This window comes from Salmo salar, chromosome 04 (assembly GCF_965601325.2).
Source record: "Salmo salar chromosome 04, fSalSal1, whole genome shotgun sequence".
NCBI lineage: Eukaryota > Metazoa > Chordata > Actinopteri > Salmoniformes > Salmonidae > Salmo > Salmo salar.
In genome coordinates, this window is record NC_138294.1 from 82127737 (window position 1) to 82152529 (window position 24793).

Here is a 24793-nt window from a genome sequence, read left to right on the forward strand (position 1 = left end):
CAATGCAAGCTAGCTAAGTAGCTAAACCTGCGGCATCTAAAATAGTGTTTTCAACAATAACAGACAAACACACCTTCAGTGACTGTACAACCAACAACACTGGAGGCCTATTGGAACTAATAAAACGTTTACAGTGTTCGAGAGGATCAAAACCATAATGCATCATGGCTAAATTGTGAATGGCTGATTGATCTAGAATAATAAGTAATAGTTATTTATGATGTAGGTTTCTCTGTCGCCTGCAATGTTGAACAAGACCATAGGCTATTTGGAAAGCGCAAACCTGAGTGCAATTTCGGTTGGTAATGGTGGGAGTGGTTTTGCCGAATGGAATCATGGGAGTTTGAGCCTTGAACAACAGAAAAATATTGGAGTAAACTGACTATAAATATCAAGCTGTAGGTTTTTGAGCGTCGATTTAAAATATTTACAGATGTTATTAGACGCAGACAACCAGAGCAACACATAGCAAGGAATTCCAATATGAGCAGAAAACTAAAGACAGGTTAAAAAAAAAAAAAAGTCCATGGAGAATAAGAACACCTCCTCCCTGCTGCCCACTGCACTGAGGATAGGAAACTCTGTCACCTCCGATAAATCCACTATAATTGAGAATTTCAATAAGCATTTTTCTACGGCTGGCCATGCTTTCCACCTGGCTACCCCTACCGCGGTCAACAGCACTGCACCCCCCACAGCTACTCACCCGAGCCTTCCCAATTTCTCCTTCTCCCAAATCCAGTCAGCTGATATTCTGAAAGAGCTGCAAAATCTGGACCCCTACAAATCAGCCGGGCTAGACAATCTGGACCCCTTCTTTCTAAAATGATCTGCCGAAATTGTTGCAACCCTTATTACTAGCCTGTTCAACCTCTCTTTCGTGTCGTCTGAGATTCCAAAAGATTGGAAAGCAGCTGCTATCATCCCCCTCTTCAAAGGAGGGGACACTCTTGACCCAAACTGCTACAGACCTATATCTATCCTACCCTGCCTTTCTAAGGTCTTCGAAAGCCAAGTCAACAAACAAATTACCGACCATTTCGAATAATACCGCACCTTCTCCGCTATGCAATCTGGTTTCAGAGCTGGTCATGGGTGCACCTCAGCCACGCTCAAGGTCCTAAACGATATCGTAACCGCCATCGATAAGAAACAATACTGTGCTGCCGTATTCTTTGACCTGGCCAAGGCTTTCGACTCTGTCAATCACCACATCCTCATCGGCAGACTCAATAGCCTTGGTTTCTCAAACGATTGCCTCGCCTGGTTCACCAACTGCTTCTCTGATAGAGTTCAATGTGTCAAATCGGAGGGCCTGTTGTCCGGGCCTCTGGTAGTCTCTATAGGGGTGCCACAGTGTTCAATTCTTGGGCCAACTCTTTTCTCTGTATACATCAATGATGTCGCTCTTGCTGCTGGTGATTCTCTGATCCACCTCTACGCAAACGACACCATTCTGTATACTTCTGGCCCTTCTTTGGACACTGTGTTAACAACCCTCCAGACGAGCTTCAATGCCATACAACTCTCCTTCCGTGGCTTCCAACTGCTCTTAAATACAAGTAAAACTAAATGCATGCTCTTCAACCGATCGCTGCCCGCACCTGCCCGCCCGCCCAGCATCACTACTCTGGACGGTTCTTACTTAGAATATGTGGACAACTACAAATACCTAGGTGTCTGTTTAGACTGTAAGCTCTCCTTCCAGACTCACATCAAACATCTCCAATCCAAAGTTAAATCTAGAATTGGCTTCCTATTTCGCAACAAAGCATCCTTCACTCATGCTGCCAAACATACCCTCGTAAAACTGACCATCCTACCAATCCTTGACTTCAGCGATGTCATTTACAAAATAGCCTCCAATACCCTACTCAATAAACTGGATGCAGTCTATCACAGTGCGATCCGTTTTGTCACCAAAGCCCCATATACTACCCACCACTGCGACCTGTACGCTCTCGTTGGCTGGCCCTCGCTTCATACTCGTCGCCAAACCCACTGGCTCCAGGTCATCCACAAGACCCTGCTAGGTAAAGTCCCCCCTTATCTCAGCTCACTGGTCACCATAGCAGCACCCACCTGTAGCACGCGCTCCAGCAGGTATATCTTTCTGGTCTCCCCCAAAGCCAATTCTTCCTTTGGCCGTCTCTCCTTCCAGTACTCCGCTGCCAATTACTGGAACAAACTACAAAAATCTCTGAAACTGGAAACACATATCTCCCTCATTAGCTTTAAGTACCAGCTGTCAGAGCAGATCACAGATCACTGCACCTGTACATAGCCCATCTATAATTTAGCCCTAACAACTACCTCTTCCCCTACTGTATTTATTTATTTTTCTCTTTTGCACCCCATTATTTATATTTCTACTTTGCACTTTCTTCCACTACAAATCTACCATTCCAGTGTTTTACTCGCTATATTGTATTTACTTTGCCACCATGGCCTTTTTTGCCTTTACCTCCCTTATCTCACCTCATTTGCTCACATTGTGTATAGACTTATTTTTCTAATGTATTATTGACTGTATGTTTGTTTTACTCCATGTGTCCCTCTGTGTTGTTGTGTGTCGAACTGCTTTGCTTTATCTTGGCCAGGTCGCAATTGTAAATGAGAACTTGTTCTCAACTTGCCTACCTGGTTAAATAAAGGTGAAATAAAATAAATAAAATATACTGTAGGTAGCTGAAAATGACTGTACATAATTGATCCTTGATATTGGGGATCCGTGGGACGGCCCAACTCGGACATTACCCCATTGAAGTTGACATTTAAAATGTTTAAGGTAAGGGTTAAGGTTAAAGTTAGGTAAGGGTTAGGGTAAGCAAGGGTTAAGAGACTCACAGGCGGTTGGTGGCACCTTAATTGGGGAGGACGGGCTCGTGGTAAAGGCTGGAATAATATCAAATACATCAAACACATGGGTTAGGGTTAAGGTTAGGGTTAGGGTTGGCATCATGTTTCCATGATACCATTCCATTCGCTCTGTTCCCGGGCTATTATTATGAGCCTCCCTCCCCTCATCAGCCTCCTGCTGGGGGTTAGGGTTTAGGGACATCCCAAGGATTCTGGATAGCACTAACCGTCCATCGTCATTTGTAGAAGGCCAGCATCCCGGGGGTTGCCTCTTCACTGTTGACGTTGAGACTGGTGTTTTGCGGGTAATATTTAATGAAGCTGCCAGTTGAGGACTTGTGAGGCGTCTGTTTCTCAAACTAGACACTCTAATGTACTTGTCCTCTTGCTCAGTTGTGCACCGGGGCCTCCCGCCCCTCTTTCTATTCTGGTTTGAGCCAGTTTGCACTGTTCTGTGAAGGGAGTAGTACACAGCATTGTACGAGATCTTCCGTTTCTTGGCAATTTCTCGCATGGTATAGCCTTCATTTCTCAGAACAAGAATAGACTGACAGGTTTCAGAAGAAAGTTATTTGTTTCTGGCCATTTTTAGCCTGTAATCGAACCCACAATTGCTGATGCTCCAGATACTCAACTAGTCTAAAGAAGGCCAGTTTTATTTCTTCTTTAATCAGAAACGTTTTCAGCTGTGCTAACGTAATTGCAAAAGGCTTTTCTAATGATCAATTAGCCTTTTAAAATTATAAACTAAGATTAGCTAACACAACATGCCATTGGAACACAGGAGTGATGTTTGCTGATAATGGGCCTCTATACACCTATGTAGATATTCCATAAAAAATCAGCCGTTTCCAGCTACAATAGTCATTTACAACATTAACAATGCATACACTGTATAGCTGATCAATTTGATGTTATTTTAATGATCAACAAAACGTGCTTTTCTTTCAAAAACAAGGACATTTCTAAGTGACCCCAAACTTTTGAACGGTAGTGTGTGTGTATATAATTGAATTGTTGAATAATTGAATAGTTCTCGATGGCTCTGGACCTTTCTATCAGAAAGATGTCGTTCTAAACCATGTGGAATTTTTTTGATTTTCTCCAACTAATGATATGTAGTACTCACATATGGCAGTATCTCAACTGCTGCTAACTCAAACTTGGCATGTAAAATGCATAGATATATTATATATATATTATATATATTATATTATGTATAAGTATATATATATTTATACATAATATAATATAATATTTATATAATATATATAATATATATACGCATTTTACATGCCAAGTTTGAGTTAGCAGCAGTTGAGATACTGCCATATGTGAGTACTACATATCATTAGTTGGAGAAAATCAAAAAAATTCCACATGGTTTAGAACGACATCTTTCTGATAGAAAGGTCCAGAGCCATCGAGAACTATTCAATTCTCGCGATATTGCATTGGGATTCCGCGTGAACTCACAAAACCACCTTGTAGTTGTAGCAGATCTTGTTATCTACCGCCCGGTGTGCACAGCTATCAGATTACTCAGTACAGTGCTGCGGATTGTGAATTGAAGTACACTTCTGATTTAACAATATCCACTGACTTTTGTACGTCTTTCAAAAAATTATTCAAACACGTTTCTGTTATTTTAAGGAGTTATTGACGTCAATATTTCATACAATAGTAGAATACAGGCAAGGTAACGTTAGCGTGGAAGATGTCAGTGGTGGGAATTGATGTGGGCTTTCAAAGCTGCTATGTTGCTGTAGCTCGAGCCGGAGGAATTGAGACCGTGGCTAACGAATACAGCGACCGAAGTACACCGTAAGTAAAATATTTTAAAACTCATTTCTCTAGTCTAGACTAGCCATACACTTGAGACAAATACACTTGGTTTGTGAGAGTGGCCAGTTTCTGTTTTTGCGGCCTGGACAACTAGCTGCTAGCTAGTTAGTTAACGGTGTTGTGTACAGGGTACTGCACGTGAATTCAGCTGCATTACGTTAGTGAGCTAGCTAACGTTAAATCCATCTAATTTCTCCATCCCGCTTTTATCAGATGGACTTATTTCACATGTGTATTGAACTAGTTAATGGTTGATATTAAACTAGCAGTTACTTATGAGTTCGCCTGCTATCATAGTTAGCCAGTTAGCTAGCTCACGGTTTACTGTACTGGCTCACTTGCTATGACGACATCCGTCAGTCGCCGGTAGGAATATTCTAGCAATTTTGCAGTGCGTAAAACTGTGTGGTAAAGTACACCATCCAATGAGATTTTTTTTTAAACCTTTATTTAAAAAATATATACCATATTATTAGTTTATGGCACCACTGGCCACTTAATTTACAGTACTGTCAGATTTAAGTCAATATTTCCATTAACTTGTTCCGGGATTTTTATTTTTTGTGGCGTTTTTTTTCTTTAACATTTATTAAGAAAGTTGACAGAAAATACATGCGATAACTGCCTAAAACGGTCATAAACCAGGTTCCATCAAACCTTCCTATGCAAGTAAAGTACATGTCGGATAAAACATGTAATGACCGGCCTGATGGAAACAACATTTTTCGTTAAACTTCCGGACGTCGACAAAACACGCTAGACAAGTTATCTTTTAGTGCCGATAAAATTAATTATGCGAGAAATGACGGTGGAATTGCTTTTATGCGCAAATATTAACATAGCCATCATATCGAAGTACACTTGGAGTCACGCGATGACGTTTGTGGTCCTACCACTACTACTCGGGGAAAAAATGCAGTTTATTAGGCTACAGATAAAACCAGTTATGATTAATTTCACAGGGTGGTGAAAGTGCAATATTCGATTCCCAAGTGGGACCAGTACAAAAAAAGTATGAAAAACGTATGCTGTAAATCGCTCTGGATAAGAGTGTCTGCTAAGTGACTAAAATGTAAATGTATTAATGCGCCTTTCCAATAAATATCGAGGGTCTTATTCTGGTGACATGATAATCGATGATTGGTTGCCGTTTATAAATAAAAATAATAACGCTCTTTTGTCTATAATGATAATCTCATAATGTAGCTAGAGTGCACGTGCCAATACCAGAGTGTGCACACTGGATATATAATCCAACATATTTTGTGAGAGAACCATCAGTAGAGTTGAAAATGTAACTTGTATTTTTTATTTGGTACATGGGAATTGAACCGCAAAGGGTGTTTTTATGTGCCCACGTCATCAAGCACAGCCTTTTTTATTATTATTTAAGAAGTCAATTTGATGGAAACATCTCTGGTGGAAAAATGCGCAAATTTTTGTTATGCGGATTTTAGAATATTCTAATGAAAATATGTCGCCAATTGGAACTTGAAAAACTCTGAAATATCTGACTTGCTAAATGGTTGTAGTTATACACGTGCCGCGTTCTATCAATTAGCAAATCGCACATTTCTGAGTTTCCTAGTTCCGACTAGTTTGTAAAAGCAGCATAAAACCAGGGGTAAGGTACGTTTCCATTGGGGAAAAAACAAAAGAAACAGCTGAACGTCATGACGTCACACCTTGTCGACTTCTAGAGTCTTCTTCAGGCAGCATGGATGGAATGAAAGAATTGATTGCATAACACAGGTGAAACTTGCATTCCTATAGATATGAAATAATTGGATGTTTAAACTTGCATCCAGTCAATCAGAAATAAAAGTCGAAGCAATTCAGGCACTTTTGAAAGTCAGGACAATCCTTGTCCAGCAAATTACATTATTTTTCTAGTTGAAAGAAATATACATTTTTCAAGCAGTTGGTATTTAGATATATATTTGTGAAATTCTATAAATTGAAAGATACACATTTTAAAGAAGGATGTATAGATTTTTGTACAGACATTTAAATGTGTAACACAAAAACAGAAACACGGGGTTTTTACATTCAAAGACAAGAGTATCAATTGATTTCATTACCTTCTTCTTACAGAGCATAGTATTCAATGTGGTAAAGTAATAAGTTAAATCTACCTTAAAAATATTGAATAGGATGTTTTTATTCATTTTATGGATGTAATATTTAGCAAGAATCATAATCGAATTCATCACATACTTTTCGTTAGTGGAGGATCATGGACTATGAAAAAGAACATCACAAGCTTGCAGATGGATGTCGATACCCAATATTTTACCAAAGTCCAACATTGAAAAAACAAATGCTCAAGATTCTGTCCCAGACTGACATTTATATTTACAAATACTTGTTGGACAGGTAATATCTGAGTTACTTTAGTGTTTCCATCACTTTTAAAAGGGAAATATCACATTTATGTAAGTATTCAGATCCTTTACTCTGTACTTTGTTGAATAATCTTTGGCAGTAATTACAGTCTTGAGTCTTCTTGGGTATGATGCTACAAGCTTGGCACACCTGTATTTGGGGAGTTTCTCCCATTCTTCTCTGCAGATCCTCTCAAGCGCTGTCAAGTTGGATGGGGAGCGTCGCTGCACAGCTATTTTCAGGTCTATCTAGAGATGTTCGATATCTAGAGACGTTCGATCGGGTTCAAGTTTTTTAACGTGCAAAATAAATTTAAGCAGCAGGGATCTTGATCCAGGAGGGGATTGATTGTCTCTGCTGTAATGCTAGAAAACCAAATGCATAGTTGGAGCCCTGAGCTGAAGATAATCTATTTGGCACATCTTCGATAGAAATCTTGTCATAACCTATAAGCAGTGGCGTAGTACGCACCTTTTTTTGTTGACAGTGTTGAAAATCATACTGTCTGTATTTCAAAATACCCTGATATACGGTAAACCGCCCAAGCTTAATGTAGGCTAAACAATTTAATGTGATGACATGCTAAGTTATAGATTACTTTACTTATCTCATCTCGGTCTCTGAATTTTACACAGGATAATTCACACTAAGATATGGAATGCCATAGAATCTAAAGCACCAAGCACACAGGGAAGGATCTTATCAATTATCTTGTTCACCTTTTTTCAGAGCATGTGTGTCCTTTGGACCACGGAATCGTTCAATAGGAGCGGCAGCGAAAGGCCAGGTAAGCCTTGCTTTAAGACGTATCGTTAATACAAGTCATTTGTGAAAATAAAGTAGCATGTTATTTGACCATGGCATTTGTTCTTTTTTCTTTTTTTAAGGTTGTAACAAATTGTAAGAACACTGTTCAAGGGTTCAAGCGATTCCATGGCAGGGCATTCTTAGACCCCTATGTCCAGTCAGAAAAATCTAGCTTGGTTTACGACCTGGCCCAGATGCCTTCTGGGATGACCGGCATCAAGGTAAATGATCAGAAGTGAAGATGCGGCTGAACGGGGAGCTGGTTTGAGATATACATTTTTACTTCATTGCTCAATTTTTTACTAGGTGATGTACATGGAGGAGGAGAAAGTCTTCAGCATTGAACAAGTCACTGCCATGCTGCTGACCAAACTGAAGGAGACTGCTGAGACGGCAATGAAGAAACCTGTGGCTGACTGTGTCATCTCTGTAAGCAGTTTTAAATCTATTTAGACAGGCGTAAAGATAGAGTATTCTTTTTTTGGTTAACAAACTCTCATGTCTACAGCGATGCCTATGCCCTATAGAAAATATGCAGTTACACGTGCGCGCACACACAGTTTAGGCAGTCAAGGACTTTTTTTTATTTTTATTTTTTTGGTCAACTGTCATAATTTCTCCTAATGTCCTCCAGGTCCCCAGCTTCTACACTGATGCAGAGAGGAGGTCTGTCATAGATGCAGCTCAGATTGCAGGGCTCAACTGCCTACGACTCATGAATGACACCACTGCAGGTAATGCCATTACCATGCCTACACCGAACAATGTTATCCCATGTAAATCTTGGTCTGAACCAATTTCTCTGTCTATTCCAGTTACACTGGCATATGGGATCTATAAACAGGATCTCCCTGCCCCTGAGGAAAAGCCAAGAAATGTGGTATTTGTAGATTTGGGCCACTCTGGTTATCAGGTCTCTGTCTGTGCATTCAACAAAGGAAAGCTCAAGGTACGTTTTTGATATGTTCAAAGACAACGTAACACAAAAAAAATAAAGATAAAATAAGGCATTAAGTACATTTTTTTTGTTCTCTTTCAGATTCTAGCTTCTGCGTTTGATGCAGAATTGGGTGGCAAAGACTTTGACGAGGTGTTGGTGAACCATTTCTGTGAGGAGTTTCGCAAGAAGTACAAGCTGGATGTGAAGACCAAGCCCAGAGCCCTGGTTCGTCTCTACCAGGAGTGTGAGAAGCTCAAGAAGCTGATGAGCGCCAACTCCTCTGATCTGCCCCTCAACATCGAGTGCTTCATGAATGACATCGACGTGACTGGGAAACTCAACAGGTTAGTGGAGCATAAAACAAGTCCTCTCATTTATCTCGGTACGTCTACGTGACACATTTGGCCATCCGCAGTGGAAAAGCCATGTGTCAGGAAGTGTTTTCATTCGGTGCATGTGTATCATGATGCAAGCAGCTGCATGTGTGTATGGTATCTATTAATATCCCATGACCACTGTTGTTCCAGAGGCCACTTTGAGGAGATGTGTGCAGGGCTTTTGGCCAAAGTGGAAGCTCCCCTGCACAGCGTCATGGAACAAGCCAGTGAGTAGCTGTAGTAATAGTAGCTGGAATATCCCTGAGCCACTTGCACATGCGCAGCCTGTTCATGTTCTTGCTAAGACCTGGATTGGCTGTTTAAATCTAACTACTAATATGTTTCATGCATTGTCCAGAGCTGAAGAAGGAAGACATCTACGCTGTGGAAATCGTGGGCGGTGCCTCCAGGATCCCTGCCGTCAAAGAAAGAGTCAGCAAATTCTTTGGAAAAGAGCTGAGCACGACATTAAACGCAGACGAGGCTGTCGCAAGAGGATGTGCACTGCAGGTATCATGTTATGACTCACTGTCCCCAATGATTTCTTCAGCAAATGGCTAAAAATGGCACGCCCATGTCTCTCACTCATGGAACTGGTCGGTATCGCTGTAGTTGTTGACCTGATGTTTACTGGCATAGCACAAACAATTAGCAGGTAATAACTTTTCCTGTTGACATACCATTAAGTACTGTATACAGTTGTTAAACACTTAGCGAACATATTATAATGCAGGTGGTTTATCTCCTTAGTGTGCAATCCTGTCCCCTGCCTTCAAAGTCAGAGAGTTTTCCATCACGGATGTCGTCCACTATCCCATATCCTTGAAGTGGAACTCTGCTGCAGAAGAGGGGTTAAGGTAATGATATCTTCTTCACATTTGACATAGACTTATTTAACACTGATTGCACTGAACTCTGATGGGCAGTGACTCACGTCATCTTCTGGTCTACTCTCCTCCGTCAGTGATTGCGAGGTATTCCCAAGGAACCATGCAGCACCCTTCTCCAAAGTGTTGACATTCTACCGGAGAGAGCCCTTCTCCTTGGAGGCATACTACAACAACCCCAAAGAGCTGCCGTACCCGGACCCCACAATAGGTACCAGAACAAACAGTCCTGAAACTTTAAATGCCTCTAATAAGCTATAGGCTTGCACCTGTTCAGTTAATTTTGTACTTTTAATGGTTGTCTCTGAGGCCAGGTTACTGGGTGTCTTCTAATACTCCGCTTGTGAACTCGTCAGGTCAGTTCATGGTCCAGAAAGTGGTTCCCCAGGCAAATGGTGAGAGTTCAAAGGTCAAGGTGAAGGTCAGGGTGAATGTCCACGGGGTCTTCAGCGTGTCCAGTGCCTCTCTAGTAGAGCTCCTGAAACCTAATGAGGGAGAGGAGCCAATGGAGACAGACCCAGCCGGGAAGGAAGAGGAGGTTTGTGTGCACTGTTTTCGCACAGCGCTTACATAGGCTATGGCCTCTACCAGGCTTTCACCTCACCTTCGGTATAAAAGCCTGTGGAAGTTCCTGTCAGAAAGAGGCCAAAAGAAGGTGGAGGGTATCCAAGTTGTTTGCCCCTCCCCAACAATTAGAATAGGCACTTTCAAACAGGCAGCGATTGGAAGTCAAAAGCCAATAATTTTCTTTGTTGCCCATGTGGGAACGTGTCATTTCAACCAAATTATAAATATCCATGGGGGAAAAATGTAGTATGCTCGCACCGTTAATTAGCTTATCTGGATAATTAGCACTTCTGATGAGGAATGGAAGGGGTGGTTGTTTTTGAATAATCATCTACTCACAGCCAATCAGTCAGCAGCCGCTGGCAATCAGCGCTCCACTCATACCCACTTTTCTAATATGAACTTCCCCAGGCTTTGGAGAACAACGTGAGGGAGGCCTGGAAGCCAAGGCTACATCGGCAATAATGCCTATACTCTTCCCACACCCAGTTTATTGGACAATGAATCAACCCAGACATATTCAGTAAAAGGGCAACTAATTCATCTGTCATGTCTCAACAAGTTAAACCTGCTTCAGAAAATATATTCTTGTATTTTCCTTTGCCTGCTTGTTTTTCTTGTGTTATCTTACCATCTTTGCATTGTGATGTCAAGCTAACATTTGGTGTTAACGCCACATGAATGGAGAGCTAATAATGTTTATTGTCTCATCAGAGTAAGATGCAGACCGAACAAGATGACCAAAAAGCCAAAGGTGATGGACAGAAAGACGATGCTGACAAGAAGTCAGAGACTGAGGAAATGGAGGTGACTGACTGACTACATATTTTCAACATTCTTAGGGGATGTTTTTTGTGTGTACATATTCATGATAAAGGTATGGGACCAGTGCACATTTACCTAAAACGTAGTATACGTTTTTTACATTTTTTATCTCAGACATCGGAGGATGGAAAACAGGAGAAGAATCACGCTCCATCGGCAAAGAAACCCAAAGTGAAAACGAAGACTGTCGAACTCCCAATCGAAAACAGCCTGCACTGGCAACTAACCAATGACCTGGTCAATCTGTTCATGGAGAATGAGGTAATGTTGTAGGACACCATAACTAGTATCAACATGAATTAATTTTTTCCAGTATTATCTGATTGGCTTAGCATCACTGAGACTGGATATGTTTCTGACTTTTGTTCTCATTAGTTGAAAACCTGTCCTGTATTGATATAAACCATGTATTATTGTCTGTTTATTGTTTTACAAGTTACAAGCATAATTTTAACACAGAACACTGTATATCATACCACTGTTGTACAGTATAAAGAATTTCTCAACCTTTTTGTCTGTAAAATTAGGTTTAATGGGTTGCTTAAGCATGTTCATCTGTGTCTCCTGAGAGTTGTGATAGGAAGGAAAATAACAAATTTGTTTTTATTTAAATGTTACTATTTAGCAGGTGCTATTATCCAGAGCAACTTACAGTAGTGAGTGCTACAAATTTCTATTTGTGTCCACCGCAGGGTAAGATGATTATGCAGGACAAGCTGGAGAAGGAGCGAAACGATGCCAAGAACAATGTAGAGGAGTACGTCTATGAGATGAGGGACAAACTGCACGGAGTGTTGGAGAAGTTTGTCAGTGAATCTGTGAGTATATTCCCTCAAGCTGGCTGAGTAGAAAAGCACTAGCTAACAGCAAGGCTAAGCCATATTTATTTTGTATTATTCCCAGTGTATTATGTAACCTTTACATGTATTAAAAACAAATAATGTGGAGTTACTACAAGTTTGTTTTTACTAAATGCAGGACCGAGACACCTTTGCATTAAGACTTGAGGACACAGAGAACTGGTTGTATGATGACGGAGAGGACCAACAGAAACAAGTGTACATCGACAAACTGGCTGAATTAAAGGTAACATTTCCAGTCAATTCCTGTCTCTGATTCTAGGATGTATTTTATGTGACTCAACCAAATGTCCCTTCTACAGAAACTTGGGCAGCCCATCCAGGAAAGATACATTGAGGCTGAGGAGAGACCAAAAGCATTCGATGAACTTGGAAGGCATATCCAACAGTACATGAAGATTGTAGAAGCTTACAAAACAAAGGTAACTTCTAAGATATTGTTATTGCATAGTTGTGCACATGTAGTTTTATCAACCTTGAGGCACTGGACATGTAATGATATATCTCAATGTCTCTCAGCATTGAAATGTTCCTTATGTCTGTCTTGACACCCAGGAGGAGCAGTATGAGCATTTGGATGAGTTGGAGATGTTGAAGGTGGATAAGCAGGTGAACGATGCCATGATTTGGATGAACAGCAAAATGAATGCACAGAGCAAACAGAATCTTACCCAGGAGCCTGCCGTCAAAGTCCAGGAGATTCAGGCAAAAACAAAGGTTAGTGCAGACAATAGTTTTGTATAGTCTGTCAAGGACTCAGTTCTGCCTGGTCAGGTCACATGGTTGGGGACAACTCCAGGTCCTAATATGGCATATGATCATCCAAAGTTCAGAATGTCCCAAAGCTCACTTTTTAAAGTTCATATTCTGTCAACTTGTACCCAAATAATGTTGTGGACTCACCGTATACTCCTATTTGTGGCCAAAGCATAAATTGAAGGGGGAAAAAACCACTTCAAAAACCCCACCTCAAACATACAGTTTCAAAAAGGTTTACTATTTCCTCATTGAGAATGATGTCATCCTGAGGAAGATTAGCTGGCCATCAGTGGTCTACTCATGTGAATATTTTTGACTGGTATACACCCCCATCCTTCTGTTGGGGTATGCCCACACCATTCCAACACAAAGCTGCTTTTTAATATACTTAATGCTGTAATATCTTCATTTTTGGGGGTGAACCTGACCAAGTTCACACAGAAATGTTAGTTGTAGATCTGTCATTCTTATTGAAAGCAAGTCTAAGAAGTTGTAGATCAATTCTATGTACGCTATATCTATGCTTTTTGTTCATACATTTTCATGTTTGGATCTTTCGGTTTTATACACCAGCTTCAAACAGCTGAAAATACAATATTTGGAGATATTGAAAATATTTTTCACAGCGGTTTAGATGGTACAATGATGCTCTGCACTAGACATTGCATGTTTTGTCACAATTACCATGTTTTGGAAGGAAGACAATTTCACTAATATTGTAATTAATTATAGGTAATATTTCATAAAGTTAATTTAACATCCTCTTTCCATCTGTTTAGGAGCTTTACTCAGCTTGCAACCCCATTGTCTCAAAACCCAAGCCCAAAGTGGAGATCCCCAAGGATGAGAAGGAAGAACAGAATGGACCTATTAATGGACAGGAGGACACAGATGCCCAGCCAGGCAGCCCAGAGAAGAGTGCAGCAGGGAGCACGGTGGCTCCTGACTCTGCAGAGGGCAACAAGCTGCCTGAGATGGACATTGACTAACTGCTACAGCTGCCCCAGCCTTCTCTCCCCACCCGCCTTGCACCTCTCTGAGATCTTACTGATTATAGCCTCTCTTTTGATGACACAGTCAAACTATTCCTATAAATACTGTCAATCAGCCTTCTTGGCATGTTCCACTATTTTTGCTGAATACAATGAATGCCTATTGATCAAGCTGTTTGACATCAAATCTTGTGAGTGCCGCAGGATAGAAACTTGCTTTCTGTGTATTGCTTCAATGGCCATTTAGTAAGGAATGTTCTCAGCATCTCTTTAGCCTATTTCCACTGAGATTGAAATATTAAGAGGTTGTAAGCCGCGAAAAAACAAGTACAGAAGTTTAGTGAAAAATGTTAACTTATGTTTGAATGGGAAGGGGGTTCAAGCTTGAAATGTATGATTATTCCCTGTTGGATAAATGTAGAGGACACCCTGATGGGAGAGAAATTGGATGGAATAAAGGTTAGTGTATTCAGAGATATGATGGAGGCACCAATTATCTGTCTACTATATGTTTAATAAGATTTGAGTTACTGTCATGCAATATTTCAATATAAGGCTGTCACATTTAAAGGCAATGGTCTGTGGGTTGTTCTCTGGTATAGCCTTGTTTTGTTTTTCTACTCTGTACAATGGTGTGAATGAATGGTGAATACCAATTTGGTGCTGTTACCACTCACCAAAAGCAAAATAAATACATTTTGGTGTATGAGAATTATGTTCAAGTGCTTGAAAGGTTATTTGAAAATGCAATGAGGAACATGTTGAGAGAATACTCCAAGGGACGTGGAGTGGAACACACTGAATTCCACGAAAGGAAAATGATTATACAAAGTTCTGGTTTGCTGTTAGTGTACTGTCAAATTCACAATGTTTAGATGTTCTACTGCTTTAAATCTCAAATTGGCAGAAGTGGTTTTAAGGAACAAATAGGCCACTTAATAGGCATTATTTTTGGATCACCCCCTCAGCTCTACATAAAACCAACAGGTGTGTGCAGAGGGTGAGCCCTCATCCCCACTAGCTGGGTTTCTTTTTTTCTCTGTTCCAACCACCATGACCTACAGACAGCTTCACCACAGTGCTATTCTGGAAACACTGGTTAACCCTTAAAGTGCCCACATATTTTTTGCTTTTATCACACAGTTTACTCTTGAGTCCACATTTTCAGTTTAGTGGCACCACTAATATACAAAGTAGATTTATTTTAATTCCGCCATATTACTACAAAAATCATTGTAAATAATGTTTTTTTTGTTGTCAGTAACTAGTTAGTTGTTTGACAAAGTCCTTGAATTGCATGATCAAAAAAAGGGTTTCGAAAATATGACGTTTGGCCACTTGGGGTCATAATTGACCCTTGAGTTAAGGCTGCACTCCACAACATGGTCACTCTGCACCGACATCCTGCGGGTCATGCAGCCGGTGGCACCTTGATTGGGGAAGACGGCACACAGTAATGGCATAAATGGAAGGGTATCTAACACATACATGGTGTCCATGTGTTTGATACCATTCATGCCACCCATTATCTGGCAGATCTAAGGACGCTCCAATATGCGTACCAACGAGTTTGTTTCCAGGTCGGAAATGTCCGATTTGTCTTGAACGCGGCATCATCTTCCAACGAGTTTCCGCGTTGTCTGGAACGCGACAGAAGTATGTCATCATCCAAAAGTCTTTAGTGGGGCAGGAACATTGGCGAAAATCTGATATCAACTTTGGAGGGGACAATTACATGACATTTTCTCAAGAGCAATTCCTGAGGGGGACACCAAAAGTAGTGCTGTAACACATAGCCTACATTGTAATATGGTAAATGTATATTGAGGAACCAAAGAAATAAGGTGTTTGCCGTACTCCAAACTACCGGTACCCAAAACGACACAACTAATCACAACAGCAATACCATTGCCTTTAACAAATCTTAGTTCAGTCACCAGTTTAAGTTGAGAGTGGGGGTATCCATGGCATTTTCCAATTATGTTCCTATTTTACAAGTCAAAAAAATTGAGAACCTTTCATAATGTTGCCAAACAAAGACTCAACAAACTTACCTGAGACTCCCTGTCTCTGCCAGTCTGTCCCTGCATATCTGTCCCCAACTCTGCTGTCTGTGTGCCATCTGTTGCCTGCTCTGCCTAATGACATCATTGTGAAACATTTCCATTAGAATTTCATTTCTTTCTTATGAACATTTTATCAACTAGTCTTTGAGATATTAGGCTACTAGTGTTCTTACTATGCGTTTTGGTGTATTGAAAAATACTCTGATGTCCGTCTTTTATTTTTCTGCCATTTTTCTACCTGGCTGGCTGGCTACACACACAGTGTGTAGGTTATTTACAGTAGTAGATGGGCTTCTATCATCTTCAATCATTCTATTTGGGCTTCGATCTAAAAGGTAGCTAGCAAATGTGAAACGGATTAAAATGACAAGAGTTGACAGCTGTATGAGTTCACCATTTACACAACATATGCTGCAACCTTTTGTAATTTTAATAGTTTGTTTCATATTGGCTGGCTTCCAACAATAGCTGAATTTGCAAAGCTAGCGAGCACCAATTCAGTTTCAGTGGTGTTTGCTATAATCTTTGCTACCCGGGTTAAATAAAGGTGAAATAAAATAAATAAATAAAAGTTCACTTGCGACAATTTAGCTTTTGCAACGAGACCATTAAATATATTTAAGACAATGGTAGAAGAGAGTGTAGTTCTGTTCAGTTTGGATTTCAGTTTATCGCTAACCTTATCACAGGGACTTTGAAGCACTTATTTACATCATCTGCATGCTGATTCCATCTTTGACGACGCCACATAAATGGAATAGGTACTAGCTAGCTTAATAGTTCATATTTGCGCGCTAGCTCTGCAAATTCAGCTAGTGTGTGTGGGCGATTGACTGGATTAACCTCACGTCAGTTACGTAGCAAGCTAAGGAACTGGCAGTGGATCAAACCATTGTGAGGCAAAGGGTGGGGGGGTTGCAATCTTTTGAAAGTTAAAAACGCGCTATTAAGTGTCTATAATCAGCACAATTGCTTTCATTGCGTATTATTCATATTATTTAAATTACATAGTTATGTTTCAGTGATATATTGGGGGGGACAAATCATATTTTTCCCAGGATGAGGGGGTCGTGTCCCCCCCGTCCCCCCCGTGATTTCCGCCCCTGGGCAGGAATATAAGGTAAATAACACATAGTTACATTACCACGATCTAAGAAAATGCTTGTAATCTACTTATTTTAACCAGTGACTGATTACTCATGATAGCTACTATAGTTAACAAATGAAGATGTGTAGGCCAACGTTTCTAGCCTAACAAACGGTAGCTAGTTAGTTACCTACTAGTATGCTGTTAACATTAGTTATCTAATTTAGCTACTATCAATACGGCTGTCAAGGCAGTTAGCCCTTGCGATCGTGTTAGGGCCTAGGGTTGTTACAGAGCCACTCTAGAGCATAGTTTTATTTCATTCTAGTTGAAGCCGTGTAGGTTGCTAGCTTCCATACTTGTTAGTCAGTTAACGTTTCTAGCTAGCTAACGTTACCTGGATAACGTTAGATACGTTTTTACCCAAACTCAGTCCTGGGGTGCACGTTTTGGTTTTTGCCCAAGCACTACACTTCGGATTCAAATAATCAAAGCGTGATGATTAGTTGTTCCTTTGAATCAGCTGTGTAGTAGGGCAAACACCAAAACGTGCACCTCTTGGGTCCCAGGGACTGCTTTTGGGAAGCCCTGTGAGTTGATTCTCTTTAACAGGGGTGCTGGTTTTTGTTTTCTATAAAGTTACACTGGCTGTGATAGTTAGGTTTAGACTGGCAGCCCAATTCTGATTTTTCTTTTCTCCCACTAATTGGTATCTTGACATCAGATCACATCAGATCTTTTCACATCAGATCTTTTTGATCTGATTGGTCAAAACATCAATTATTGAGAAAAAAAAGATCCTAATTGGGCTGCCTAATTATCACAGCAGACATGGGCCCCCCATGGAATGAGTTTGACACCCTTGTTAAAGAGAATCAACTAACACAGGGTTTCCCAAATCCAGTCCCGGGGACCCCAAGGGGTGCACATTTAGTTTTTTTTACCCTAACACTACACAGCTGATTCATAGAAACAACTAATCATCAAGCTTTGATTATTTGAATCGGCTGTGTAGTGCTAGGGGAAAAAACCAACACGTGCACACCTTGGGGTCCCCAGGACCGAGTTTGGGGAAAAGCTGATGTTATCCAGCTAGTTAGCTATCTAACAGAAATGTTAACGTTACCTGACTAACTAGTATGGAAGCTACACAGTTTCAACTAGAACTATGCTCATAAGTAGCTCTGTAAAACCCTAGACCCTAACATGATCTCAAGGGCTATGTTGTCGGAGTCGGTACAGCCACCGCGTTTCTTCATGCGTCACGCTGACAGAAATAAACATCTCTCTGGGAAGAAGAGCGGGGGTGTATGCTCCATGATTAACGACTCATGGTGTAACCATAACAACATATCAAGTCCTTCTGTTCACCTGACCTAGAATTCCTTACAATTAAATGCCGACCATATTATCTCCCAAGAGAATTCTCGTCAGTTATCGTCACAGCTGTGTATAAACCCCCTCAAGCAGATACCATGACGGCCCTCAAGGAACTTTACTGGACTCTATGTAAACTGGAAACCATATATCCTGAGGCTGCATTTATTGTAGTTGGGGATTTTAACAAAGCAAATTTGAGAACAAGGCTACCTAAATTCTATCAACATGTTGATTGCAGCACATGCGTGGGCAATACACTGACCACTGCTACTCTAACTTCTGTGATGCATGCAAGGCCCTCCCTTTGGCAAATCCGACCACGACTCCATCTTGCTCCTACAGTCCTATACGCAGAAACTCAAACAGAATCTACCCATGACTAGAACCATTCAACATTGGTCTGACAAATTGAATCCACGCTTCAAGATTGTTTTGATCACGCGGACTGGGAAATGTTCCGGGCAGCCTCAGAGAATAACATCGATCTATACGGTGACTGAGTTTATAAGGAAGTGCATTGGAGATGTTGTACCCACTGTGACTATTAAAACCTACCCTAACCAAAAACCATGGATGGACTGAAAGTGCGAACCATCACATTTAACCATGGGAAGAGGACTGGGAATATTGCTGAATATAAACTGTGTAGTTATTCCCTCCGCAAGGCAATCAAACAAGCGACATGTCTGTATAGGGACAAAGTGGAGTCGCTATTCAACGGCTCAGACACAACGTATGTGGCAGGGTCTACAGGCAATTACGGACTAAAAAAAGAAAACCAGCCATGTCACGGATACTGACGTATTGCTTCCAGACAAACTAAACACCTTCTTTGCCAACTTTGAGGATAATACAGTGCCACCGACACGGCCCGCTAACAAGGACTGCGGGCTCCTTCTCCGTGGCCAATGTGAGTAAGACCTTTTAAACGTGTTAACCCTCACAAGGCTGCTGGCCCAGACGGCATCCCTAGCCGCATCCTCAGAGCATAAGCAGACCAGCTGGCTGGTGTGTTTACGGACATATTCAATCGCTCCCTATCCCAGTCTGTTGTCCCCACATGCTTCAAGATGGCCACCATTTTTCCTGTACCCAAGAAAGCAAAGATAACTAAATGACTATTGCCCCGTAGCTCTCACTTGTCATCATGAAGTCCTTTGAGAGACTAGTCAAGGATCATGTCACCTCTACTACCTGCCACTCTAGACCCACTGCCACCCTAGCCCCAACAGGTCCACAGATGCAATTGCCATCGCACTGCACACTGCCCTATCCCATCTGGACAAGAGGAATGCTGAGCTGTAGTCAATGTACAGCATTCTTACATAAGTATTCAACACCATAGTACCATCCAAGTTCATCATTAAGCTGGAGGCCCTGGGTCGCAACCTCGCCTTGTGCATTTGGGTCCTGGACTTTCTGATGGGCTGCCCCCAGTTGGTGAAGGTAGGAAACATCTCCACTTTGCTGACCCTCAACACTGGGGCCCCACAAGGGTGTGTGCTCAGCCCCCTCCTGTACTCTCTGTTCACCCATGACTGCGTGGCCATGCACGCCTCCAACTCAATCATCAAGTTTGCAGACGACACACCAGTAGTGGGCTTGATTACCAACAACGACGAGACAGCCTACAGGGAGGCGGTGAGGGCACTCGGAGTGTGGTGTCAGGAAAACAACCTCCCACTCAATGTCAACAAAACAGATGATCGTGGACTTCGGGAAACAGCAGAGGGAGCGCCCCCCCCCCCCCCCCCCCCCCCCCCATCCACATCGACGGGACAGTAGTGGACAAGGTGGAACATTTTTATTTTTTCTTCCCTTTTTTTTTTTTTTTTCGTTTCTCGGCACACACGTTACGGACAATCTGAAATGGTTCACTCTCACAGACAGCGTGGTCAAGGCGCAACAGTGCCTCTTCAACCTCAGCAGGCTGAATAAATTTTGCTTGTCACCTAAAACCCTGACAAACTCTTACAGATGCACAATTGAGAGCATCCTATCGGGCTGTATCGCTGCATGGTACGTCAACTGCACCATCCACCAACCACAGGACTCTCCAGAGGGTGGTGCGGTCTGCCCAACGCATCACCGGGGGAAAATTACCTGACCTCCATGACACCTACAGCACCCTATGTCACAGGAAGGCCAAAAAGATCAAGGACAACAACCACCCGAGCCACTGCCTGTTCACACCGCTATCATCCAGAAGGCGAGGTCAGTACAGGTGCATCAAAGCTGGGACCGAGAGACTGAGAAACTATGCTTCCATCTCAAGGCCATCAGACTGCTAAACATCAATCACTATCTCGGAGAGGCTGCTGCCTACGTAGACTCACTTGTCTCTTTAAACAATGCCACTTTAATAATGTGTACATATCTTACATATGAGATGAGTAGTGTGTATATACACTGTCTTATACCAGCTATTGCATCTTGCCTATGCCGCTCGGCCATCGCTTATCCGTGTGTGTACATATTCTTATTCCATCCCTTTAGATTTGTGTGTATTCGGTAGTTGATGGGGAATTGTTAGATATTTACTGCACTGTCGGAACTAGAAGCACAAGCATTTCGCTACACTCGCATTAACATCTGCTAACCATGTGTATGTGACCAATAACATTTAATATAACTTTAGCTGGGTAAGTGCCTTGATATGCATTGTTCTGATTTTGCTGTTAGTATACTGTCAAATTCACAAAGGTGGTATAAACAAAATGCAATATTTAGATGTTCTGCTTTAAATCTCAAATTGGCAAATCCCTTCTATGGCCAGTGGTGGTTTTGAGGAACAAATAGGCCACTTAATAGGCATTATTTTTGGGTCACCCCCTCAGCTCTACATAAAACCAACAGGTGTGTGCAGAGGGTGAGTCCTCATCCCCACTAGCTGGGTTTCTTTTTTTCTCTGTTCCAACCACCATGACCTACAGACAGCTTCACCACAGTGCTATTCTGGAAACACTCTGGTTAACCCTTAAAGCTACAACATATTTTTTTGCTGATTGCAAAGTGACTTTCTTTCAAGAAGTAGCACTATTTTATTAACCTTTAGTAACAATTAATTGGTTTAAAGTCCCCAAAATTAGCATATAAACAGGTTGTCAGTCAGAGGCTGTTTCAGAAAAATGGCAATTAATGTGTGGCTGCAGCCTGATGTCCGAGTTATCCACAGGAGGTTGGTGGCACCATAATTGGGGAGGATGGGCTCATGGTAATGGCTGGAGCGGCGTTGGTGGAATGGTATCAAACCCATTTGCTCCATTCCAACCATTATTATGATCCGACGTCCCCTCAGCAGCATTAACCTCTATGGGCTAGGTGGGCGCGCGCCCACCTACTCAACAGCCAGTTGAATCCTGTGGCGCGTTATTCAAATACCTTAGATATGATATTACTTCAATTTTTCAAAAATATGACTATTTTACACCATTTTAAAGATAAGACTCTCATTAATCTAACCACACTGTCCGATTTCAAAAAGGCTTTACAACGAAAGCAAAACATTAGATTATGTCAGCAGAGTACCGAGCCAGAAATAATCAGACACCCATTTTTCAAGCTAGCATATAATGTCACATAAACCCAAACCACAGCTAAATGTAGCACTAACTAACCTTTGATGATCTTCATCAGATGACAACCCTAGGACATTATGTTATACAATACATGCATGTTTTGTTCAATCAAGTTCATATTTATATCAAAAAACAGCTTTTTTACATTAGCATGTGACTAGCATTCCCACCGAACACTGCCGGTGAATTTACTAAATTACTCACGATAAACGTTCACAAAAAGCATAACAATTATTTTAAGAATTATAGATACAGAACTCCTCTATGCACTCGATATGTCCGATTTTAAAATAGCTTTTCGGTGAAAGCACATTTTGCAATATTCTCAGTAGATAGCCCGGCATCACAGGGCTAGCTATTTAGACACCCAGCAGGTTTAGCACTCATCAAAGTCAGATTTACTATAAGAAAAATGTTATTACCTTTGTTGTCTTCGTCAGAATGCACTCCCAGGACTTCTACTTCAATAACAAATGTTGGTTTGGTCCAAAATAATCCATCGTTATATCCAAACAGCGGCGGTTTGTTCGTGCGTTCTAGACACTATCCTAAAGGCTAAATAAGGGTGACGAGCATGGCGCAATTCGTGACAAAAGAATTCTAAATATTCCATTACCGTACTTCGAAGCATGTCAACCACTGTTTAAAATCCATTTTTATGCAATTTTTCTCATAAAAAAGCGATAATATTCCGACCGGGAATCTGCGTTTAGATAAACAGACAAAGGAAAAGAAAGCATTCGGTCAAAGCGGGCACACGCCTAAGCCCATAGTACTCTGAGTGGCCACTTGCCAAAAGCGATAAAGTGTTTCAGCCAGAGCCTGCCTCGATATCGTTCAACTTTTCCCGGGCTTAGAGACCCTATGGAAGACGTAGGAAGTGTCACGTTATTGCACAGATCCTGAGTCTTCAATAAAAAGAGCCAAGATGAAACACTACTTCTCAGACAGGCCACTTCCTGCTTGAAATCTTCAGGTTTTGGCCTGCCATAGGATTTCTGTTATACTCACAGACACCATTCAAACAGTTTTAGAAACTTTAGGGTGTTTTCTATCCAAAGCCAATAATTATATGCATATTCTAGTTACTGGGCAGGAGTAGTAACCAGATTAAATCGGGTATGTTTTTTTATCCAGCCGTGTCAATACTGCCCCCTAGCCCTAACAGGTTAACTGCCATCCATCCCACTGGGAAGGAGAGTGAGGAGATCCATCAAGAGTTCATTTTTATTTTACTATTAATCAATCAATAATTTGTTAGTAATGGAGTTAATTGGTTCCTCTCTGGCCTTGCCTCTGCGCGCCACTCTCTCCTGACTTAAACTTGATCGCCAATGTTAGCTAGCTAGCTTGCTACATACAGGGCTCGAGACTAACTTTTTTTCGTCACCGTCCCAAAGTGCAATTTTAATCCGTCCCAAACTGAAGATGAACCAAATTCATTTATTTTTTTGATATGCTAACATGGGTCTACTCATAGGACTGAGGTCATTCTTGGTGATTTAAAAGGCAAATAAGAATGGCCTACTACTGACAAAGATTAATGGTGCTGTCAACTGAGTCAGAAATTCACATTTTAATTTACTGCTTCTAAAAATGCCAACATTGGAATAATATTTTTATCTATTTTGCATAATTACATAATTAGCCTACATGTAAAATTATAGCCAAAGTTATTTAAGTGATAATGCCAGAGAAGCCGGAGTTTGGAGGAAATATTGTCAAGGGTGTTAGGCCCGAGACGAAGTCGAGGGCACGAAAACCGTGCCAGTATATCCTCCAAACACCGGCTTTGAGGGCATTATCAATTTTATACAATGGGTTACCAACATATTCAAGTGATGACTGGCGACAAATTTTCATATTATTTCATCCTTCCACAAGATATAGTCCCGTCACACATTTATGGTTGCTAGAGACACAACCCAGTCGTTTGTTCTCTATCTATGGACGTGACCCAGTCGTTCGTTCTTAATATTCCATTGCCATACTGGCTGGCAATGTTCTTATCCCTTGCTTGCTGGCTAGCCAACTACAGTTAACTTAGTCATGTCAAAAAGTACAGCCAGAATAACAGCAAAGTAGCTGCATTTGTTTAAGCTGTTTTCTACTGACATTTATTTGGATACATCCATAACAGTGAGCTAATGAGGCGCGATTTTACCTGGAATAGAAAATGTGCTCACTCGTCAGGACACTGTTGTTCAGAGGAGCTAGCCAACTAACACAGCTACAGTTATACAATCACTTCAAACTGAAGCTAGAAAGACTGCAAACTAGCTGCGTTTCATTGTACCTTTTTTTTAAATTGACTTTTTACATTTTATTTTTATATATCCATAAAAATTTTGCCAGCTGATTCATGATTTCGACTGGCTGAGAAACGCTGTCTCGTTCTGACTCCCAACACGTTGGACTGGCTGAGAAACGCTGTCTCGTTCTGACTCCCAACACGTTGGACTGGCTGAGAAACGCTGTCTCGTTCTGACTCCCAACACGTTGGACTGGCTGAGAAACGCTGTCTCGTTCTGACTCCCAACACGTTGGACTGGCTGAGAAACGCTGTCTCGTTCTGACTC

General features: G+C 41.3%; 1 protein-coding gene across 1 annotated transcript; it reads left to right on the forward strand.

Annotated features, from left to right (window-relative positions):
• Positions 1 to 4342: 4342 nt before the first annotated feature.
• Positions 4343 to 14818, forward strand: LOC106603853 (heat shock 70 kDa protein 4). The gene is made up of 19 exons (XM_014198053.3): positions 4343 to 4683; positions 7819 to 7876; positions 7977 to 8117; positions 8203 to 8325; positions 8531 to 8630; positions 8712 to 8845; positions 8936 to 9180; positions 9364 to 9440; positions 9572 to 9723; positions 9964 to 10070; positions 10178 to 10311; positions 10457 to 10638; positions 11382 to 11474; positions 11607 to 11753; positions 12185 to 12310; positions 12471 to 12578; positions 12655 to 12774; positions 12908 to 13069; positions 13891 to 14818. The coding sequence occupies exons 1-19, from the start codon at positions 4577 to 4579 to the stop codon at positions 14098 to 14100; spliced, it is 2526 nt and encodes an 841-aa protein (XP_014053528.1). The 5' UTR covers positions 4343 to 4576; the 3' UTR covers positions 14101 to 14818.
• The last annotated feature ends 9975 nt before the right edge of the window (positions 14819 to 24793 follow it).

Excerpts from the sequence above, each read along its gene's own strand:
- LOC106603853 (XM_014198053.3), top strand. The coding sequence starts at position 4,577 with ATGTCAGTGGTGGGAATTGATGTGGGCTTTCAAAGCTGCTATGTTGCT. Across the intron at positions 8,118-8,202 it reads CTGGGATGACCGGCATCAAG|GTGATGTACATGGAGGAGGA; the intron begins GTAAATGATCAG and ends ATTTTTTACTAG. Across the intron at positions 9,724-9,963 it reads CAAGAGGATGTGCACTGCAG|TGTGCAATCCTGTCCCCTGC; the intron begins GTATCATGTTAT and ends TTATCTCCTTAG.